Source organism: Ananas comosus, linkage group 12 (assembly GCF_001540865.1).
Source record: "Ananas comosus cultivar F153 linkage group 12, ASM154086v1, whole genome shotgun sequence".
Taxonomy (NCBI): Eukaryota; Viridiplantae; Streptophyta; class Magnoliopsida; order Poales; family Bromeliaceae; genus Ananas; species Ananas comosus.
Window position 1 is genome coordinate 1,102,249 of NC_033632.1, and position 21,594 is coordinate 1,123,842.

At 37.0% G+C, this 21,594-nt stretch overlaps 4 protein-coding genes and 1 long non-coding RNA gene across 6 annotated transcripts; 3 read left to right on the forward strand and 2 right to left on the reverse strand.

Annotated features, from left to right (window-relative positions):
- On the forward strand, window positions 2,212-4,059 carry LOC109717909. Its single transcript, XR_002218334.1, has 2 exons — window positions 2,212-2,385; window positions 2,705-4,059. It is a non-coding gene; the product is annotated as an uncharacterized LOC109717909 (long non-coding RNA).
- On the forward strand, window positions 7,985-15,044 carry LOC109718426 (probable 2-oxoglutarate-dependent dioxygenase ANS). Its single transcript, XM_020244672.1, has 4 exons — window positions 7,985-7,995; window positions 8,086-8,586; window positions 9,389-9,725; window positions 14,526-15,044. The coding sequence occupies exons 1-4, from the start codon at window positions 7,985-7,987 to the stop codon at window positions 14,769-14,771; spliced, it is 1,095 nt and encodes a 364-aa protein (XP_020100261.1). The 3' UTR covers window positions 14,772-15,044.
- Window positions 16,504-19,013, forward strand: LOC109718889. 2 transcript variants are annotated; one of them, XM_020245357.1, is made up of 5 exons: window positions 16,504-16,642; window positions 16,783-16,955; window positions 17,460-17,802; window positions 18,095-18,177; window positions 18,726-19,013. In XM_020245357.1, exons 1-4 carry the CDS (start codon window positions 16,565-16,567, stop codon window positions 18,158-18,160), a joined length of 660 nt encoding a protein of 219 aa, XP_020100946.1. In that variant the 5' UTR covers window positions 16,504-16,564; the 3' UTR covers window positions 18,161-18,177; window positions 18,726-19,013. The 2 variants fall into 2 exon arrangements, with proteins under 2 accessions (XP_020100946.1, XP_020100945.1); XM_020245356.1 differs by lacking the exon at window positions 18,726-19,013 and having other exon boundaries at window positions 18,095-18,449.
- On the reverse strand, window positions 18,563-20,094 carry LOC109718427. The gene has a single exon (XM_020244673.1). It carries the CDS (start codon window positions 19,826-19,828, stop codon window positions 18,563-18,565), a length of 1,266 nt encoding a protein of 421 aa, XP_020100262.1. The 5' UTR covers window positions 19,829-20,094.
- Window positions 20,001-20,703, reverse strand: LOC109718428. The gene is made up of 3 exons (XM_020244674.1): window positions 20,350-20,703; window positions 20,120-20,246; window positions 20,001-20,020 (listed from the first exon to the last, which is right to left on the reverse strand). Exons 1-3 carry the CDS (start codon window positions 20,629-20,631, stop codon window positions 20,001-20,003), a joined length of 429 nt encoding a protein of 142 aa, XP_020100263.1. The 5' UTR covers window positions 20,632-20,703.

A 21,594-nucleotide genomic window follows, 5' to 3' on the forward strand; every position in this document is an offset into this window, starting at 1 on the left:
GTAGCTAAATTTCTATTTACGAATCCAATTGCTCCCTATAACGCATATCAATACACGACGCTACATGCCAGAGCGCGAAAAGCAGTGTAAAAGCTAACCTACAATACGCGAAAAGATTCACGGTGGCGAATCGCTTCGATTTTGGATGGTGCTCCTTAAATCCACATGGTGCATGGACCCATCTCCTTTGGACTCTCCCCCCATACTTGTGCCTTAAAAGCAAGAGCACTTCTCTCATGGTTTCAATGTTATTTTTCCTTGAATGGCTTGCATGGAGGAGGACAAAGGATGTGAATGGCCTCTTATTCATGACTATGCAATTTTTCTCCTAGTAGAGGCAAACACCTTTATTAGATGCCATAAATTCTTAGCCTTGGATGGGTGGTTTGTGGGCCTTTGTTGTGTGGCCAATGAAGAGCAATGTGATAATAAGTGAGATGGGTCATTCACACTCACACTCACACTCACACTCACACTACTCCCACCCTAGTCCATAGATGGCCAGAAAGGAGAGAGGCACCAAAATCATGTCAAAAAGTTCAGTGATGCCTATGTGCACAAGAAAATTTGTTGGGTATTTAATGTTTTAAGTTGAAGTACATCATATAAGTCAAAGAGAAGGGCTTATTGAGAAAGTACATGTGGTGGAGGCTCTACCATTGTTGTATATTTTATTAAATTATATAAAATAGCTAATTTTCTCCATAAGTTTATGCTGTCAAAAGACGTTGTTTCTCATGTTTGGACTTGAGACAATTTGATAAGCTCAAAACATAAATTTAATTTAAATGGGAGAAAATTAAATGAGACTAGAGATATGATAAATTTAAATTCATGACTTCCTACTCTAATAGTATGTTAAGTTATATATATAAAAAAAAAAAAGTTTTCCTCTAGTAAGATTATATGATATCCTAGTTGATTCACAACTAGGGCATAGTGGTTGATACCCCAGATCCCAAGTTCGAATCCTAGTTAATTCACATTTCTAGCTAAATTTATTTATGAAAAAAAATAAACAGGTAACGTGCTACCTTTCTTTCTCAAAAGAGAAAAAGAAGAAGAAGAAGAAGATTATATGATATGGGAGCCAACAATAAACTTTTCTTCTTTCTGTAAGATCGTGGATTCAATCCCAATCTTTAATATTTGACCGGAATGCAATCCAAATACTTATGGCTTTAATCTATTCAAAATGAGATTTATCACTTTGATAGAGCATTTATTGTATTGTTCGTCATGATCGTCCTTCATCTAGCCAATCTCATAGGATGGAGTAAAAGTGAACGATCACAAGTGGACTTTTTTTTACGGCAGTGATCCCTATCTCATGTCCTTTAATATTTGATCGGAATGCAATCAAATAGTTATGGCTTTAATCTATTCAAAATAAGATTTACGACTTTGATAGAGCATTTACTATATTGTTCGTCAGCGTGTCCTTCATCTGGGCCGATCTCATAGGACGAAGTAAAAATGAAAATCATTACTATTACTCTAGGGCATGCGCGAGTGGACTTTTTTTTACGACAGTGATCCTTATCTCTTGTCCTTTAATATTTGATCGGAAGGCAATCAAATAGTTATGGCTTTAATCTATTCAAAATAAGATTTACGACTTTGATAGAGCATTTACTATATTGTCTGTCAGCGTGTCCTTCTTCTGGGCCGATCTCATGGGATGGAGTAAAAGTGAAAATCATTACTATTACTATAATATACCGAAATTTTGAGTTGTAATGCTAACTTTGATCTAGAAGATCAAAGTGAAGCTTGAGCTGGATGTGCGTTGTTCCCGAGTGTTTCTAGAGGTGTGGGAATGATTACTGGAGGTATTTGAGTGTTTTGGCACAAATCGGGCGCAAAACGAAATCGAAAGAGAATCTCCGGATTACAAGGCTAACTTTGATCAAACTGATCAAAGTGAAGTATGAATGTGATTTGAGTTGTCCCCGAACTAATTTGGTGGTGTGGGGATAGTTAATGGTAGGTTTTAGAAGTGTTTAGAGGTGTTCGGCGCGAAGTGGGCGCAAGGAATGGTCTCGAAACCCAGCTGCTGCCAAAGTGTAGGAATTGCACTGGGTACCGGTACCAAAACAGGGGAGTACCGGTACCCAGACTCGTGGACTGAATTGTAAAGGAAAATTTCAGCTGTTGTGGGGGGTTTAGTTGCAATTATCTAATCTTATCTATAACCCCTGAACCCTTACCTGCTTCATACGTGTAGCAGCAGCCTCATCTTTCCTTTCTTCTGATCCCCTTCGCCTTCTTTCTCTCTAAAACATAACGTGCGGGGATTTGAAGGAGAAGTTGGTGGATTTAGTGTTTTGAGCTGAGAAGAATTTCAGCAACAAGGAGAAAACCTGGTGGAGAGTGAATTCTGAGGTGAGGTTATTATATTTCTGTGATAGGAGTGATGTTATTCATCTTAAAAGAGATTTAGCTTTGGATTTCTTGGATTCTAGAGTTGGTTGCCATGAAATCCTAGAGAAGGATTGTATTATGTGTAGTAATATGTGGACTCTTGGGTTGGTATGAAAGCTGTTGGAATATAAACATAGCTTGAGTTTGATCTCTTATGTTCCTAAATTGTTTGGTTTTGAGGTTCTTAGAATTGTTGAAGTTAAATTACTCTATATGTTCTTATAGAACCTGTGTAGAAAGAGGCTATGTAGAGTTAAAGCTCGAAAATGCAATTTTGTAGGATTGGAGATCTAGCTTGAAATTGATCGCTTGAAATCCTAATTGAGGATAAAACTAATGCGTTGGGAAGCTCGGATCGGCGTTCCGACGAGCCTACGGCAAGCTAGTGAGGAAAAATTCCATTTTAGCTTCGTTTGTCGCGAGCGAGGGATGTGATCGTTCATAAATAGGGGGAAGTGATTTTCTCGCATTTCGGCATCATTTAAAAGTGGGTGGTGCTTTCCAAAGTCATCGAATGACCTATTATATTTATGTCACTTTTCTTGAGCATACATGTATATGTTAGTTGATATTCATGCATTATAGGGTTAAGCTTGATATGTGATTATATGCAACATGTGGTTTACTCGTATGCTTTGGAAGCAAAATACATGTGAACAGTGGATAGTAAACATAGAACCCTATAGTGATATGAATAGGTATGGACTATTAAATAGTCAACAAAGTGACATTATGAATAGATTGTATGAATGGCACCCGGTATTATGAATGTCAACAAGGAAAATGAACTTGTGACATAGTAGCATTAGCATCTAGATTGGAAATGCTAAATATAGAGTTGTGGCATTATGACTAGATGAACTAGTTAGCATCTAGAATTGGAAATGTTAAATCTAGCATAAAGAGCTAGTTAAAATATGGCATTGCCATTGTATCCTCTAAGCGAGAATAGGATCATACTCACAAGTAGTCTAATGCTCGGCGTAATTAAAGGTCGCTCCTCCTTGGGCGTTGAGGTCCGGAGTTGTCATCAACTGAGTTGGTAGCGGGTATGCTCCCCAGTGGACGGTCCCGTCGGGTTGTAGCAGAATTCTCCTCGACAAAAGGCATTTGGTTGGTGAGTTGTAGTTAACCAAAGGGGTTAACTAAGTTAATTCGGTAATGGTAATATGATAGCATGCATGCATAAACTCCATAAGTTATATATATTGTTCTCTTTAGCTTTGTATAGGCATTGTAGTAGATATATGATTAGTTGGTTACTATCTGTTACCTTTTCTTGTCTATATATGCCTGAGTAAACCTAGTAGATGAGTCAACGAGGTCGGCAGCCGAATCCACTGAAAACTTTCAGTAGTTCTCGCCCTACTAACCATGCAGGTTTTAGCGTGTGCGGGGTGGTCGAGGATCATGACAGGAACAACGCTCAATAGGTAGCGGACATCCATTGAGTATAGATATATACCTTGTATATTTCATCTTATAGTTGATGAAAGAAAAGTATAATGTATAAAACTATTCATTGAGAGATGTCAGATGTAAATGTTAAAGAATGTATGTATGTGATAATAATGCAAGTTTTGTATTTGATTTAAAGTAATCAAGATACAATGTATGAATGGTTTAGTTAGTTTACTTTCATTTGCTTGTGTTGCTTACCCTCGTGCAAGCCATGTATACAGGAATTTTTCCTGGGCATTTCATTTTACATGTTTAGTGGTTGTGGAGACTTGGGCGAACAGAGGAGGTTCTGTTCGTTTGGCGTCTGTGTACGGGTCCGAACCGACCAAATTGGCGGTCTCGGAGCGTGACAATTACTCTAGGGCACGCGCAAGTGGACTTTTTTTTACGACAATGACCCCTATCTCTTGTCCTTAGTCTCGGGGCGTGACAATTACTCTAGGGCACGCGCAAGTGGACTTTTTTTTACGACAATGATCCCTATCTCTTGTCCTTTAATATTTGATCGGAATGCAATCAAATAGTTATGGCTTTATTCTATTCAAAATGAGATTTACGATTTTGATAGAGCATTTACTGTATTTTTCGTCATTGTGTCCTTCATCTGAGCCGATGCGATAGAACGGAGCAAAAGTGAACAACCGTTACTGTTACTATTACTATAGGGCACGAGCAAGTGGACTTTTTTTACAACGACAGTGATCCCTATCTCATTGCGGGGAGCCTCCGACTTCGCGAATGATAAAAAAAAACAGAAAGAAAAAAGAAAAATTTAAAGAAAGAAAGCGAGGGAGAGAGAAGGACATGCATGCAGGGTAACACATAGTGTTTAAAACGTGCTTAATTAATTTTCAATTGTTAGTCAAGGAACGGAACCTGCACTGATATATATTCCACATCGTGGCTCTGACCTTGATCCCTATGTTTGAAAGAAAAAAAGATAACCTACTCTAAATGCTTGCTATGTGATCCGGCTTTTTCATTATTTTTAGTCTCTTTCTTTCGTACTTTTTGTTATAGAATTGAGAGAATCAAATCTAGCAGTCGAACTCAAAAAGATTAATTAAAGAGATATTAATATGGTTTAGGGTTTGTATATTATTTTGAAAGCTAAACGAGTTAGTAGTTGTTATGTGGGGGCGCCATTCTTAAGGTTGTGGGATTTGATTTTCCCTTACGCTTTCGAGAATTAATTGGAAAAGCGCTCGTGTTTCTGACTTATTGGGCATTTAAATTTAAATGGTGTTAAGTATTTTTGAAAATGGCGTAAGTACTTACCAAGGAGGGTCTACAACAGTTAACAAATAAAATAACCAAATTAATTATTATGTTACATGATTTTTATTTTTATTTTTTGAAAGAAAGATAGCGAGCTAGCTGTTTCATTCATTAAGGGGGATAAACTAAGTTTACAGGATGGATGCAGCTAAGGCATCCGAGGAAAAAGACAAGAAGGAGAGAAAAAAAAGAACAAGAAAGGAAAAAAGAACATTGTAAGGAAAAAGAGAAGATCCACGCTCAGCAGAAATTGCTCCAGTTGTTAACGAGAACTTTGATATGGTCGAGCGAGTGCAGAGGGTCGGGCGAAGTTGCTTGGAAGATAGCCCTGTTTCGCTCGGTCCAGACTACCCACCAGGTCGTGGAGATATTACATGAATCTAAAAAGATCTAATCCAAGCCTCTCTCTTTGCTATAGTGTGAAACTCATGCATGCAGGAACCAATGAGAAATTTGTTAGGACTTTTTTGAAGTATCTTATTCAAACAGCTCATTCATTACAAAAGAAAAAATGACAAAAGGTCGATATTTCTATCCAGGTCAACAGTATATATATCTATATTTTGCCTAACTTTTGTCACATCTTGCCAAGTTTAAAATGGATATGGTACACAAATTAACGTTTATTCAATCAAAGGAAAAAAAAAATTTAATATGTTGGCGAAAAAATAACATTTAAACCCAGAAAGATAAGAAAACTCCTTAATTTTGAAACTTCTATTGTTGCAGAACAGATAGTTGTCCTAGAAATTTTAAGAATTGTTTGGTTGCATGTAGTTATAATTGTACTGTAGTTATAACTATATGCAAATTCGAATTCAATATTTGGTTTAATACATTAGATCCAACTATTACAATTAAAACTGCATAAAGAGACTTAACTGCAACAGTTGAAACTACATTCAATTTGGCCGCAGTTCCAACTACAGCATTGAAGAGAATAACTCTAAATAAGAGATAAGCTTATCTCCCTAATCACTTTTTACATAATTATTTTTTTTCTATATTGAAAATAATCTCACAAGGTGATGAAATCTTGCAAATGCATTTTCCAACTATATACAATCAAATAAATTATTTATAATTACAACACTTTCTACTCTATATAACGAAACGAGATATTCATAGTTGTAACTGCTGCATCTCCAATTATATGTATTTTCAACTATACTGTATTTCTAATTACATCCAATCAAACAAGCTCTTAGTAAAAATTTTTCTTTTCTAAATTACTTACAGTAATTACTTGAGAAAAATATAATATCATATTCTATCCTAACTTTCTCTCTCCTCTCTTTTTCTCTTGTGTGTTTTTGGTCTTTCTATCAAAAGAGCGTTAGTTTTGTGTTGATAATAATGATTTGTAATAATGTGCGTTGTCATGGGGACAGAGTGATGGCTCAACAGAGTTGCATTTGTATGTATTTTCCTAGCTAAGTCCAAGACAATGAATCTTGTCTCTAATCGATCTCTCTCAAGAATATTAATTATTAGTCACCTACCATTGAAGACGCCAAAAATATTAGTTCTAATATGTACACGTTGTATAAAAATTTTTCCGTATAGGTCTATCTAGCTTTGAATTGTATTATTCACATACATACATACATATATATATATATATATAAAATTAGGCTGGAATACTATCAATAGCATCAAATCATTGGTGCTATTGATTTTTTAGCTCTTGAATTGAGAAATGAATGATTAGAATGATGTGGATCTCATAGTGTTGAGTGAGTGGTTAGTTGAATAATATAATCTAACAGCTAAAAATAATTAAAAAATTAAATCTAACGGTACGGTTCAAACTGTCAGCTTACTACCAACAAATTAAGACACCAATTTGACACCTCACATTAAATTATACTATACCCCATGCATTGGAAATTTTGGACCCCTCCATTTATGTCACGTTTCCCTTTGCGTCCCTTTCACAAAAGCAAAATTTTCCCACCCCTACAATGTCACCTAAGTCAACCAATTATTTCCTTTTTAGTACTCTTTCTCCTCTTCCTTTTATAATGCAAAAGTTATAAAAGAAAGAAGAGATAAATGTTATTTATACACTTAAAAAATAAAAGGTAAACTTCAAATATCCCTCTATAGTTTAAAATGTACCAAGTTAGTCCATGTGATTTCGCACTTTCTCACTTTAGCATCATGTGGTTTAAAATGTATCAAACTAGTACCCTATGGTTTCATTTTTCTTTTTTTATTATTCATTTCACTAATTTTTTGTCATTATATCGGTAACAAAGTTAAAATTAAAGGGTACTAAAGTGAATATTCGATAAATGGGTATCTGAAATTTTTTTGTATATAATTTAACAAAATATTAACAGAGAAAAAAAAAAATAGTGACAGTTAAAACTAAAAAGTACTAAAGTAAACATTCGATAAATCTAGATAAGGTATCTGAAGTTTTTTGTACATAATTTAACGAAATATTAACAAAAAAATCGATGAAAAGAGAAAAATGAAACCACAAGGTACTAAATTAGTAAATTGATGCACCTTAAACCACATGGTACTAAAGTGAGAAAGTGCGAAACCACAGGTACTAAATTGATAAATTTAAACCGTAGGGTACTAAAGTGAAAAAGTGCAAAACCACGGGGGTGGTATTTGAAGTTTTACCAAAAATAAATATAAATATTCATTTCATATTAAAATTTAAGCTCATTTTTTAATATATATATATATATATATATCATTTGGCTTTATCTAACTTCTTATAATTAGATTTCAAAAGAGAAATATCTAAACACACAGCAGTCCATGCATTAATGTCTGTTCCCGTGCTCTTCTGTATATTACCATGCACACCTTGTGCGCTCCTACACGCTTCACACTTCTTTTTTTTCAACCCCCTCTCTCTCTCTCTCTCTCTCTCTCTTGAGACCACTCTAAATCGATCAGCTTCAATGTATCACCAACTCTAGAGGAGTGGCCGGAGCCGATCGTGCCCGTCCAATCCATATCAGAAAGCGGCATCACCACCGTCCCCGACCGCTACGTCAAGCCGCCGCCGGACCGCCCGGCAGCCGCAGACACCCTCTCCTACGCCGACGATACATGGACCCACAACATCCCGACCGTCGACCTCGCCGCCTCCGCGACCTCCGCGGCCGCCGCGGTCTCGGCGGCGTGCCGGGAGTGGGGGTTCTTCCAAGTGGTGAACCACGGGGTGGGGGAGGGGCGCATGCGGGGGGTCCGGGACGCGTGGGGGGAGTTTTTCAGGCTCCCTGCGGAGCTCAAACGGTCGTATGCGAACGCGCCGACGACTTACGAAGGGTACGGGAGTCGGCTGGGAACAGAAGTCGGCGCCGAACTCGACTGGGGCGACTACTTCTTCCTAAATTTGCTTCCCGAGTCGGCGAAGGACTACGCCAAGTGGCCCACTGAGCCCCCTAATTGTCGGTACGTCGCGTGGACCCGGCCTACCACGTCATCTACAGATTAGGTTCTATTAGAATGCAATTATCACGTACGTACCAGGACGCCGAGAGAGAATATTTAGTACGTCTTATCATTTGTTCATGCACACGCATCTTAAATAACAATTAAACGAAGAACTATATCGATCGCACAAAACGTTTTTTTTTTTTTAATATTATTATTACTCCTCCTTTTCATAGGATTATAAAGCTGCATGGACACAAGGGCTCCTTGTTACTTGCTACTAACTTTTTTATATGTTCGACATACACACTTATTAGATTATCTTGAGGTTAATTTCATGTACATTATTATTACATTTTAGTGTCTATATATTTTTTTTGCTATGATATAACAGTTTAGATAAAAATTATATGTAAGACCAACAATGAGCCATCTGTGCCGGATGCGAGGCCATCATGAGTACGTTCAGGTTCCCCAAGCGGAAAAAAAGAAAAATCATCTATTTCCATAAACTTGCCGTCAATCATGAAGAAAAAAAAATTATGTGTATAAAATATAATATAACTAAATTTTTTAATTTGACTATAGTTCTTTAGATGTTAAAAGAGTTTTTTTTTTAGAGATAGGTAGCACGCTACTAGTGTGCTCTCAAGAGATTAAAAGAGTTGAACTTACTGGTGTTAGAGTATTTCTAAAATAGGTGACTCTCTCAAAAGTGCGACGTCACATTTTCCGATTGGGCCGTAGACCTGGTGTACCGGAATAATAATAGTTCTAATTAAGTGATAATGAGTTGCTCCTACCAATAATATATACGCAGGGAAATCACCGAGGAGTACGGACGCGAGGTGGTGAAGCTATGCGGGGCGCTGCTGAGGTTGCTCTCCATAAGCCTCGGACTCGGCGCCGACTTCTTGGAGAGGTCGTTCGGAGGCGCAGAAGAAGTCGGCGCCGCATGCCTGCGGGTGAGCTACTACCCGAAATGCCCCCAGCCCGAGCTCACGCTGGGCCTCTCGGCCCACTCCGACCCCGGCGGCCTCACCGTCCTGTCGGCCGATGACCGCGTCTTGGGCCTCCAGGTTCGGAAGGCCGGCAGGTGGATCACCGTGCGGCCCCTGCCCGGCGCATTGATCGTTAACGTCGGCGACCAAATTCAGGTTAGCACATGCATGTCGTTCGATGACTATGGTCTGGAAAGTAATTGTTATTGTTCTCGAGAACATGAAATATTCTGGTACAAACTGAAACAACGGTAAATTTATGCTTAGATGTATTCAAGAATATTTTGAAGGATCAATATATTTAGTAGCGTGAGGAATATTAAAAGTCTAAAAAAAATAAAATAATCAACTTATATCTATATATTTTATATAAGACTATTTTATGTAATAATTTATGTAACGCGCCAACTTATCAACGTTCATCCGTTCTAAGACTACTCTAGCACTAGCACGTTTAACTCTCTTAACCTAAAGAGTCTAATCACCGCGTAAAATATTATAGCCGGATTAAGAGTTTTAGCTCTACTATATCTTATATAGTAGAATTATTTGAGATTTTACAATTTATAATATAATATTATATGTAACGATCTGATTTATATTAATATATTTAATTTATTGTTAATTTATTTTATATAATTATGTATTTTATATAATTTTATTCATAATATATGTAATGAATAAAACATAATACTAGCAATATCTTTACAATTTTAATTAAAAATACTGTAAGTTTTAATACAAATTTAAAAGAAATATATAATATATAAAGAATAATTTGATATATTTGAACTTAATAAAAAATAATATAATAAAATATTAATATATAAATGATAAAACAAATATATAATATACCAAACTTAATTAGTTTATATTATATAATAAAATTCAAGTAAAAATATATTATCATAAAGATTATATATATATATATATATATATATATAATAAAATAATGAGAACAGCAAAATTGTTTCTAGTTAGAACAATTTTTAATGGATTGTTTCAGAAAATCCACTTAGATCGGAACAACTTATTTCGTCCAACTTTTTCGCCGTGTTTGAATACAAGTTGGAGGGTGTTCCCTTATTTCAGAGATATCTCTCGAACCAAACATAGCTATAGAGAATTAAAGAGTTTCATCTACCACATTTTAGTATGGAAGCTCAACCAAATATATATATTCTATCTGTGTAGCGGGTCTGAAATATTTTATTGTTATTGCTTTTTAAGCAAAAATATAAAAAAAATGTTCCATCATTACGCATGAACTAGTTTTAGTTAACTCCATATTGTTGTTCAAGGAACTGGATTCTTATCCACTCCCTTGTCCAGGGGAGTTTCTACAATATTTTTATATGCACATGTGAGTATGTGACATTATCTCCTACTTAATTTTCTTTTCCCCTTTTCCTATCTTTTTTTTTTTTTTTTCAGAAAATTAATAGAGAAAGATCTATAGAGTAGTTATCCATTCCTTGTCTCCTTGCTGCATATACATTTCGATGAAGCCCACATGTCTTGTCTTATGGGAGAGTCACAAGATCTTTCCACAAAAATATTTTCCACAATACCCATCATGGATAAATGATTAGTATAATATGAAATATCAATTTTGAAATTTATTTATTTTACAGTTTTAATTAAATTTATTTGTTAAAAGAAATGAAGTGAATATTTAATTAAAAGAGGATTTAATTAGTAAGTAGTTCAATTTGTTAGATGCTTATATAAATATAATTATAAACATTTTTTTTTTTTTTTAGAAAGAGGTAGCACGCTACCTGCTTAATTCATTAAGTCAATGAATTTGGCTACATAGGGTGAGGCAGCCAAGGCCTCAAAAGGGCGAAGAAGCGACCAGAAAAAGGTTTAAGCAAAAACAAGAAAAAAGAAGAAAAAAGGCAAACCCAGATCCAGACCAATACACCTCCGTTACCTGGCTTTACAATGCTCAGCCCACTCTTTTGCCAACATTCCGAAATGATAGGAAGATAAAGAAACGTCAGTGAGTAGATCTCTAAAAATAGCGTTATTCCTATCATGCCAGATTGTCCACCAAGTGGCCACCAGTAGTGCCTGAGCCTTTCGACCATCGCTCTTTGGACGTCTCTCTAGCAGTCGCTCCCAGACGGTGTTTATATCTTCGTTGAGGGGGTATACGAGACACTCTCCAAGATGCACGAAAAGAAGAAACTTGCTAACCACGCATCCTCCAAGCAAATGGTCTACCGTCTCGGGCTCAGCCCTACACAAGAAACAAATGTTATATCCTGATCACCCTCTTTTCAGAAGATTGTCCATGGTAGGCAGTCTTTTTCTGAGAGCTGGCCATAAGAAAATTTTTACTTTAGTAGAGATTTTCAGACTCCAAATGGCCGACATAGCGGCATCCTTGACACCTCCGCACTTGATAATCGAGTACACCGATTTGGTTGTGAATCTATCCCCTGGGTCCCACCTCCAGCGGAAAATGTCTGGTTGATTTTCCAATCGGAGGTTAGTGAGGGTATTCTTCAGGTCCCTTATGCTCTGCTCACATAAGTGAGAGTTCCGTCTCGCTCCTCTCAGGATCTTTTTCCACCTCCATTCTAAGGTAGAGAAACAATCACAAACGTGAACCTCCTTAAGGTCGACAATCGCAAATATATCGGGATAGGATGACTTCAGGGGCAAGTCCCCGCACCATTTATCTGACCAAAAATCGATGTGACGTCCGTCCCCTAAGCCATAGAATACTCCACTCTTGAAAATTTCCTTCAAATTGAGCACACTTCTCCACCAATGTGAGGCACGTCGGAACGATCGACCCTCGGATAAGGGTCACCTGCGGATGTAAAATAGGCTCCTGATCAGCTTGATCCATGGCAGATCTTGTTCAGTGAGGAAACACTACCACCATTTAGTTAGGAGTGCATCGTTCATGGTACCAAGTCCTTAACACCTAAACCCCCTTCTTTCTTACTCATACAGATATTTTTCCAAGCTACCATATATCATCCCCCTGAAAAGCTCGCCCGACCTTTCCAGAAAAAGTTCCTTCACAGCGTCTCCATACGTTTTAGCACCCATCTTGGAGCTTCGAAAAAAGAGAAGAAGTGCATCGGCAGATTGGAGAGAACCGAATTGATCAAATTTAGTCTCCCCCCTTGAGAGAGGAGTTTGGCCTGTCACCCGTCGATCTTTCTACGGAATTTATTTAGAACACCAGCCCAATCATTTTTTCTAGGTGCCCTAAAAGTTAAAGGTAGGCCTAGGTACTTAGTAGGCAACTGTCCAACTTTGCATTGTAGGATATCGGCGAGTCTCTTGGCTTGTCCATCCTTATTCCCCATATAGAACACCTCCATCTTTGCTTTGTTAATTTTGATTCCAGAGGCCCACTCAAAAAGGATCTACAAGAATTTAAGATTACGCATATATCTTTTCCTTGCTTCACAAAAGAAGAAAATATCATCAGCATACTGTATTAACAATACAGAGCTATCTGAAGTGGGTCCAACTCCCTTGAGAAAGTTAGACTCCGCAGCTCTGTTAGTCATCCTTGCGAGGCACTCGATTACAAGGAGAAGAAGGTAAGAAGATAGAGGATCTCCTTGTCGCACACCTCTTTTAGTTTTGATCCAATTTGTAGGTACTCCGTTAACGAGGATTGCGATTTTAGTATTACAAACACACTCGCTAACCCATCCGCCATTTATCGTTAAAATCCATCCACCTTAGAACCTTCCTCAAAAAAGACCAGTCGACTTTGTCATAAGCCTTTTCAAAGTCTATTTTTATGTCGACCTCTTAGACCGCCTCTTTATACCCCCAAGTCACTAGTTCGTTGGTGGTTACAAACCCGTCAGTCAAGAGTCTTCCTTTTAAAAACGTCGACTGTGAGGTAGAGATTAGGGCTGGCAAAACCCCTTGTAGCCTATTAGCTAGGACTTTGGAAATGATTTTTTGGATCCTATTCAGTAAACTAATAGGTCTAAAGTCGTTGGCCCTTACCGCACCTTTTTTTTTCGGGATGAGACAAACGTATGTATAATCCCCGGCACGGGTAGAGAGTCGACCCTCGTAGAGCTCTTGGAAGATCAGAAAAATGTCGTTCTTGATGACGTCCCAAAAATTTTGGTAGAAGCTCAAAGAAAAGCCATCAGGTCCCAGATTCAAGGTCAAAAGGGATAGTTAGAAGATCATGGTTGGTGACTTGTCTGGTTTGGAAAAGTATCCCCAACAGAGTGTGCTACATTTGATTCCGGGGCATAGAGATCCAAAAATTTACCCCGAAAGTAGCGTTTCTTATCCTCTTCCTTAGAAAAACTTATACCTTCGTCTACAATCGTTCCGATCGCATTCGACCGTCTCCTATTATTGGCTATCGCAAGGAAGAACTTAGTGTTGCCGTCTCCTTCCCGTAACCATTGTTGTTTGGCGCGGATATTCTACATCCCTTCTTCGTCTAAAAGTACGTTAGCCAGTCGGGCTTTAAGAGTCTCCCTTCTCTCTTGATCTAATTATTTATAATTAGATCAAGGGCCGGGGAGGTGGACTAAGCACTAAGCAGGGAATTAGTTGGCTCCTGCTGCAATAAGTTCCACCCACGTGCACCTCCATTATTATTATTATTATTATTATTATTATCACGTGCAAAAAAAAAAGTTCGAGTGGGCTCACGACTATCGGGGCTATCGACACGTGGAATGTCCCCAACCAATGGAGAAAAAGTTGTACAGGAACTCCTTTTGTGTACCGCACCTAACCTTACCCTACACAACAGGATAAATCGTTACATATATGTACCATATATATTCATTCATGCATTCATGCACTGTTAATTCATTATTCATTTATTTTATCTTCCATATTAGTTTCTAACACACAATGAAACGATTCATTATAAATAACTTTTTGAGGAAAAATTAAAATGGTCTTTTTTTATTATAAAAAAAAATGTGTTTAATTATATAGGTGATAACCAACGGGATTTATAAGAGCGTGGAGCACCGAGTGGTGGTAAATGCAGTGGCGGAGCGGCTTTCCATCGCCGTGTTTTACAACCCTAGAAATGACCTTCTGATTGGGCCTGCGCCGGAGCTCCTGACACCGGAGCAGCCACCGCTCTACCGTCCCATGACTTACGGTGAGTATCGCATGTTCATCAGGAAGAACGGGCCCAAAGGCAAGGTGCAGGTCGAGTCGCTTAAGACCGTTTAATCAATTGATCTTATCGATAAAAATGTAATAAAGGTGCATGGATTGTAGAAGTGCTTCCTAGCTAAACTATTGTACATATATATTAATATAGTATGATCCTCAGCTATGATCCTCTAATTATGAGATGTGAATAGTACATATTATAGAGTTTTAAATTTTCGAATTAAATGCTATTCAACCTATCTTTGCTAAATTCTAAGCATCCAAAGATTACAAAGTCTAAAGTATGTATTATTCACGTATTAATGAGAGGATTGTAGTTGGACTACTCTTTTTAGAATGTAATCTTTTGTTGTTCTACTTTCACTACGTCGACGGTATCAGAGTCGAAATGTAACATCGATCAGTCGATTATGTTATAAAGTGTTCGGTTAAGCAACTACTCTGTGTTTTGCTTAAAATTCTTCAATAGTTTTTTTTTTTTTTGTTTTTTTTTTTTTTTTTTTTTTTTTTTTTTTTTTTTTTTTTTTTCAAAACTATATCTAGAGATGCAGAAATTTAACTAGTTTTTGCTATTGAGTGATTCCCCGGTTCTTTACTAGTCGAATAAAGGGGCAATCTACATAGATAAATATAAGATCAAAGGAAAAAAAAGAGTTTTTGTTTTTTTTTTTTTCAATTCCTTATGGAATCAAAGTTGATTCTTAACTCCATAAAAGAAGTCATTTTGGAGGGATTCAATTTCTCTCGAAATGAGAATTGAAACATGAATTTCTCCATCAAACGCCAACAATTTAAAAAAATGAATTATTTTGATTATCCGTTCAAACCTCAAATCTTTTAAACCAAACATATCCTAACTGCATACTCATTATTTACACGAGTGGTAAATATCATGCAAAGATACGAGAATCACTAACTAGAGAACATATAAAAGGACAAAATCCATGTAATAAATATGCAATGGTTCTTTCAGGAAGAAGTTTAAAAAACTACCCTTAACCGGGCCATGATTTTTTGCACAAAAAAGGCGAAAAAATTAGGATTAATTGCATGCAGGTCCCCGCAAATGTAGTAAATTACAAATATATTTTTGTTTCAACTTTCATAAGTTATTGCTGCAAAAGTACTAATGTTTTCAGATACGTCTCTTTGGTTTGTTACCGTAAGAGAACTGTTTACATTTTCAATTTTGCCATCACAAATATATCCTTTCAAAAGTTATAACAGTATAATATAAGATAGGTAAAAATATCAAAAATTAATCCGGATAAAGTACTTAATCTATGGTTAACTAAGCTTTTCTAACGGATTCTAACGGCAAAGACATATCTAAAAATATTAGAATATTTACAGGAATAACTTATTACTTATGAAAGTTGAACTTTATAGGAATATATCTGTTATTCACTATATTTGCAAGAACCTGTATACAATTCACCCAAAAAATTATTATAGCAAATTAGCACGGAGACTTTGTAGCCCGGGCTTGAGTCCGGCCCGGCTTTTTACATGCCAGAGAGCCCATTTTGCTTCTGTTCCGGGCCGGGCCTCTAAAAGCTAGGCCCAATGGAGACTCCTCAACTACATAGTCTATGTCCCCTCTTCTAATTTACCTGTTAAAAATTAGGTAATTTTAATCAAATAAATTACAATTAAAATTTAATTATACGAATAATATATAAAAAATTACTAAATTTATTTACAAAATTTTAATTTAACAAACCAGATAATGTAATTTTTTTACCAAAAAATTTCAAAGTAAAAAGCGCATGCACTTGCTTAATTATCCTTTTGGCCACTACCCATCCATCTCCCTTTTTCTCCTTCGAAAAAGCTCCGAACAAAAATAAATGATCGCGGTGAGCAGCAGCAGTAGCTTCTCTCCACATCTCCGCGTCTTCTCTTCTTCTTCCACGCGACCAAAAAAGGTGCTCTCCAGTTTCCCACACATCTCCCTCTAACTCGGCGCCGACTTCTAACGCAAAACTTAGCCTCTCACTTCACAGTCGCCGCCGACTTCTAATTGTTTTGTTTTGTTTTTTTTTTTTTCCTCACACTTGCGCTTGAGATGGATTCGTCGTCCGTCGAGTCGACGAAGTCGGCGCCGAAGATCGTGAGTCTAAAAGCCGTCGACGCGACCGCGTCGAGCTTCGCCGACTTCGGCCAGGTCGTCTCCGCCTCCCCCGACGGCGAGTTCGGCCCCCGCGACGCCCAATTAGATCTCAGCCGTGGAATCCCCAGGTCGATCGATCGATCTCTACACCACAAGCTTCTGATTCATCAGAGAAATTGCGTGCGCTCTTTGTGTGATCAAATCAATTTGTTTTTTTAGCTTATTTTATTAGTAAAATGTATGGACTATCACAATTTTGNATCGCTACTCCTCGCCGTTACAAATATTTTACGAGGTCGAGCTCAAAGCATGTTCAAGATTACACAATCCTGATAAAGTGATAGGTAAAATTAGAACAAACGATAGAAAAAAGAAGCATGGATTAATGTCCGATATATATATATGTGGACCAAATTGCAATAAACCTTCTTAGATTCTTATCATTGTTTGCTCCATGATCAGCTAAACCCTGCTTCTTTTTTCTATCGTTTGTTCTAATTTTACCTATCACTTTATCAGGATTGTGTAATCTTGAACATGCTTTGAGCTCGACCTCGTAAAATATTTGTAACGGCGAGGAGTAGCGATTTTTTATGTTTCGTTACAACTTTTGTTGTTTTCGTCCTCAACAGGTTCTATATCATGAATCTGAGAGATCGGAAACTGCGGTTCTCGACGATCACCCATCACGCGAGTGTGACTCAGTGCCTCGGTTCTGTCGGTGGCGGAGAATGGTACCTTGGAGTCGCGAAGCCCTCGATAGTCGATCCGATAAATGTCGAGAATGAGGATGAAAATGGGCTCGTGAAATCATCTTGCGGCCATTATTATAAACCGCCGCATCCCGACGAAGTACGCGTTTTCCGAGTTGCGGGTCCCAAGTTTCTCAAGCTTAATGCTGGGACCTGGCATGCCGGCCCACTGTTTAAGTTGACGGAAATGGATTTTTATAACCTGGAGCTAAGCAACACTAATGTGAGCTTCGCAGTTTTTCTTTTCCCCTTTAGTACGTACGAGCAAAATGTTTGCTCGCTCTTAAAATTTTTTAGATGTTGTGCAAGTTTTTTCTGCTGTTAATTCCAACATCTGTCAGCTAAGATCTTTGACTTTTATGTTTAAACAGAATCCTCTGATGCATGCTTTCTGATTACATTTCGGCAAACTTAAGAATTGATTACTGACATTCATTTACTTCTTCTTTTTTTTTCCCCGTAGATTGATCTCTCAGCTAGTTTCTTGTTTTCTGTTCTTCTTATCTTTGCTGCAGGCGGTGGATCACACGACTCACAATTTCCGAAAAGAAGACGGGGTGGTTTTCCTGATTGAAGATTAGAAGCTACGTTTCATGAGGTGCATGTTTCACGGACCCATAACTCGTATTGGAACTATTTTAAACCAGTTACCCAGCTTGTTCAGGAATTATAGCTTACTAGCTCATCTACACTTGCTAGTATTTATAATAAAGTGTTTGATTTGTGACATCTGCCAAGAATTTGTTTAAAGAGAGAAATTTTTTAGATTGATTTCATGTTGTTTTCCTGAGAAGAATGCAATCACTGAAGCAAAAAGGAAGGGTAAACACTAAACATTATTGCAGCTAAAGAAAGTTGTTTAATATTTAACACTTTCAAAAGGGTATGTGTTTTTTTTTTTCGATTTATTTCATCTCGATAAGCACTCTGATCTATATACAAAAATTGTTTTCAATTTTATTTACAAGAAAACATCTTTTCTCTTATAACCCTGCTGATGATTTATCAGTGCAAGGAGCCATATAATGGAACTCAATCTGTAGCCTTTTATGCATAGTATTTTCTTCTTTAAACCCTTTTCTGATGTCTTCTTGGAGTCCTCTCAATGGAATAGCTGCTAAAAACCCCTTGATATACTCTTTACAGCACGCCATCCCTTCGCAAATGATCTCGACAGGAGAACCATTTTCTTCGTTTAGCCCTCGGCTTTCCACATCATTTGTTTCACCATTGGATTCTCCTTTTCGAGAGCCAGAAGTATGTTTCTTTCTATAGATCACGCTCGCTTCACTGAACTTCAATATGTATGCTTGGTTGCAACCTTCATATAATCTCTCCCCAAGTGTGTCGATCAAATAAATAGCACTTTTTTCCATCTTTAAAACAAAAAAGTGATCATTCCAACTAGTGATATATACCCTTTCTTCGAATTCATTGTTGTGTAAAAGCTCATTCCATATGCTGTCAAAAGACCTCACTGCTTGAAGGTATTCAATATCATCTAACCTGAAGAAACCAATGAAGGAATTATCCACGATTTCAATTATCGGTCTTATTCTTGCCTCTATTATTGTATTGAGATCGAAATGCCGGTCGGAGAAGTTTTCTTTATAATTATCATCGTCACAAAGTTTTCTCCATTCTGAAGACCCCTCACGAATTTGTTGATCGAACTGGCATCTTAATGGAAGAGAATTTGGGTTTCTATGCATCCAATCGGCAATGATTACTGCGAGAACCGTGCATGCACTCCCACCATCGGCTTTCTCACTTCTTTGATCAATTGACGCGAAAAATGTATCGGTAGAAAGCTCCATCTCACCATTTCTGCTTAAAACACTCTTCTTTTCCCACTTTCCAATCTCAAATTGATCTTCATCTTCAAACCCTATTTCTTTCGCCTTTTCCTCAGGGTGTACTTTAGTTCTCTTTGAGTACCCTAAACATCGCCTCTCGACATCGATATCATCGCCACCGAGTTCACTGCATGCTTTATTCAAGAGTGGAACTCCCCCAGAAATATTGATCTTTTTGAAGCTGTTTTTGAAGCCAAGTCTTGCTTCATTCCAAGAAAAAAACCTCAAAAGGGGAGTTTCTTGTTTGTAGTTGACAGGTGATTTTTGGTGATTCATCTCTCTTCCATCCTTTAATTCTTCAATATCACAAGCAAATTGATCGTTGAGTAAGATATTGGTCATTTTCAACTTTTTATAATCGAACTCAGGCTCATCATCTGATGATGAATCCATGAAAGATTGATTATTATTAAATCTAGTAGCAAAGAGAGCATGTCCACTGCTTGTGCTGCCTCTCTGATTTCTTCTTGGATTCTCAGTATTTAAGTGTCGTTGATTCAATGAGAAGGATCGTAAAGTAAACGTTCGTGCCAAATAGAACACACTTCTTTTTTCTGAGCGGATCTCAGTTGTTTGCAGCTTCACCTGTTTAAATTTGCAAAAATGAAAAACAAGGAGGAAATATGGATTGTGTGTGTGTATATATATATGTTGAAATTACCTGAAGAATAGCCACGGAAGAACAATCTCCAATCTTGAAATTGACTGGAATTCTCAAGTTCATCCCACTATCTGCTGGAAAATACTCAGTAATATCTATCTTGGCCTCGACAAAAATCAGTTCTTTACCTTTCATTCTCTGATCCATTCCCTGATCGATATTTAAAAATACAAAGAAAATAATCTTAATTCAATACTAAAGTAAGAATGAATATCATCTCAATTCTCATAAAAACTATACATAATTGACTTACTCGAACTTGTAGATTGATGTTCCAACTTCTGAAACTCTCAGAATTGTCCCTTTTGAGGTTGACAACCTGCTCGAACTCTTCGTTCCACTGAACAATGCCATTATCTTGGATTTGTTGCTTCAAGGTGTGACTCCTCTTGAACCTTTTACCAAAAAAGCCATGTTTTTTCCCGTCTCCGATCCATTGGATCCTCAGATTTAAACTGCTGATGTTGAGCTCCTTTAATTTCTTCCGAGGGAGTTGTTCAATCGCATGAACAGTTAAGTGTAGATTGAAGCTCATGGTGTCTGTAGGGAAGAGAAACTGATTCAACTATGGTATGTTCAAAGAGAAAGAAGGTGGTTTTGATGACTAGTTATTAGATAATGTTTAGAAGCACTCTATGGTTTTGAAACTTAAGCATTGTGAACCTTTGTGGCACAAGGGTTTTTTCTAAGTCAACTTCTTCCTGTCTAAGCAGCTATGGTTGCTTATTGGGATTGATAAGAAAGATAAAATGTATGGAAGTCCTGTACTAAACCAATATTATGACATGGTCACCGTTTTTTAACTTTTAACACTTTAGCGCTTGAACTTTTACCCTAATTGTTAGAAATAATTTGACTTTTTTGTAGAATGACATTTTTTTTTCCGTTCAAATAAAAAATGGAAATAAGCGAAACATTTTACTAATGATGGGGTAAAATGGTTATCTTATAAGAGAAATTAGATCGTTTTGACTATTAGGAACAAAGTGTGATATATGTCAAAGTTCATTTTAAGTGCACGGACCAAATCATTATATTGGGGTAGTTCAGGGATTATCCATATATTTTATCGCCAAATAAATTGACCCGTTAAGATAAAGACCCTGTCCATCTACATTCTCTTTCTATATGTTATATAATATATGCCAGTTCTGTTATCCCAAAATGGAGCAAACTGTTTTTTTATTTGGATTTTTTTTAATTATCCTATAGGAGTTTTTTTATATATATGTATATGTACATATATTTCTCTCATAGATAGATATTCCGCGAAACCTCATGACTTAGAAACCTTACTTAGCAATTTTGTAAGTTCTCAATATTTGAGGCTTAGGAACATTGAGATGGTGTATGCTTTGTATCTCTCGCAATTTTCAATCTATGAAAATTAAAAGGCTTAACCAACTGTGCCTAGTGCAGTTGACCGAGAGTTTGATGGTTGGTGTTCAAGATCCCAAGTTTGAAGCTCAGTTGCGAAGTCTAGTTGCTTTATATTTTT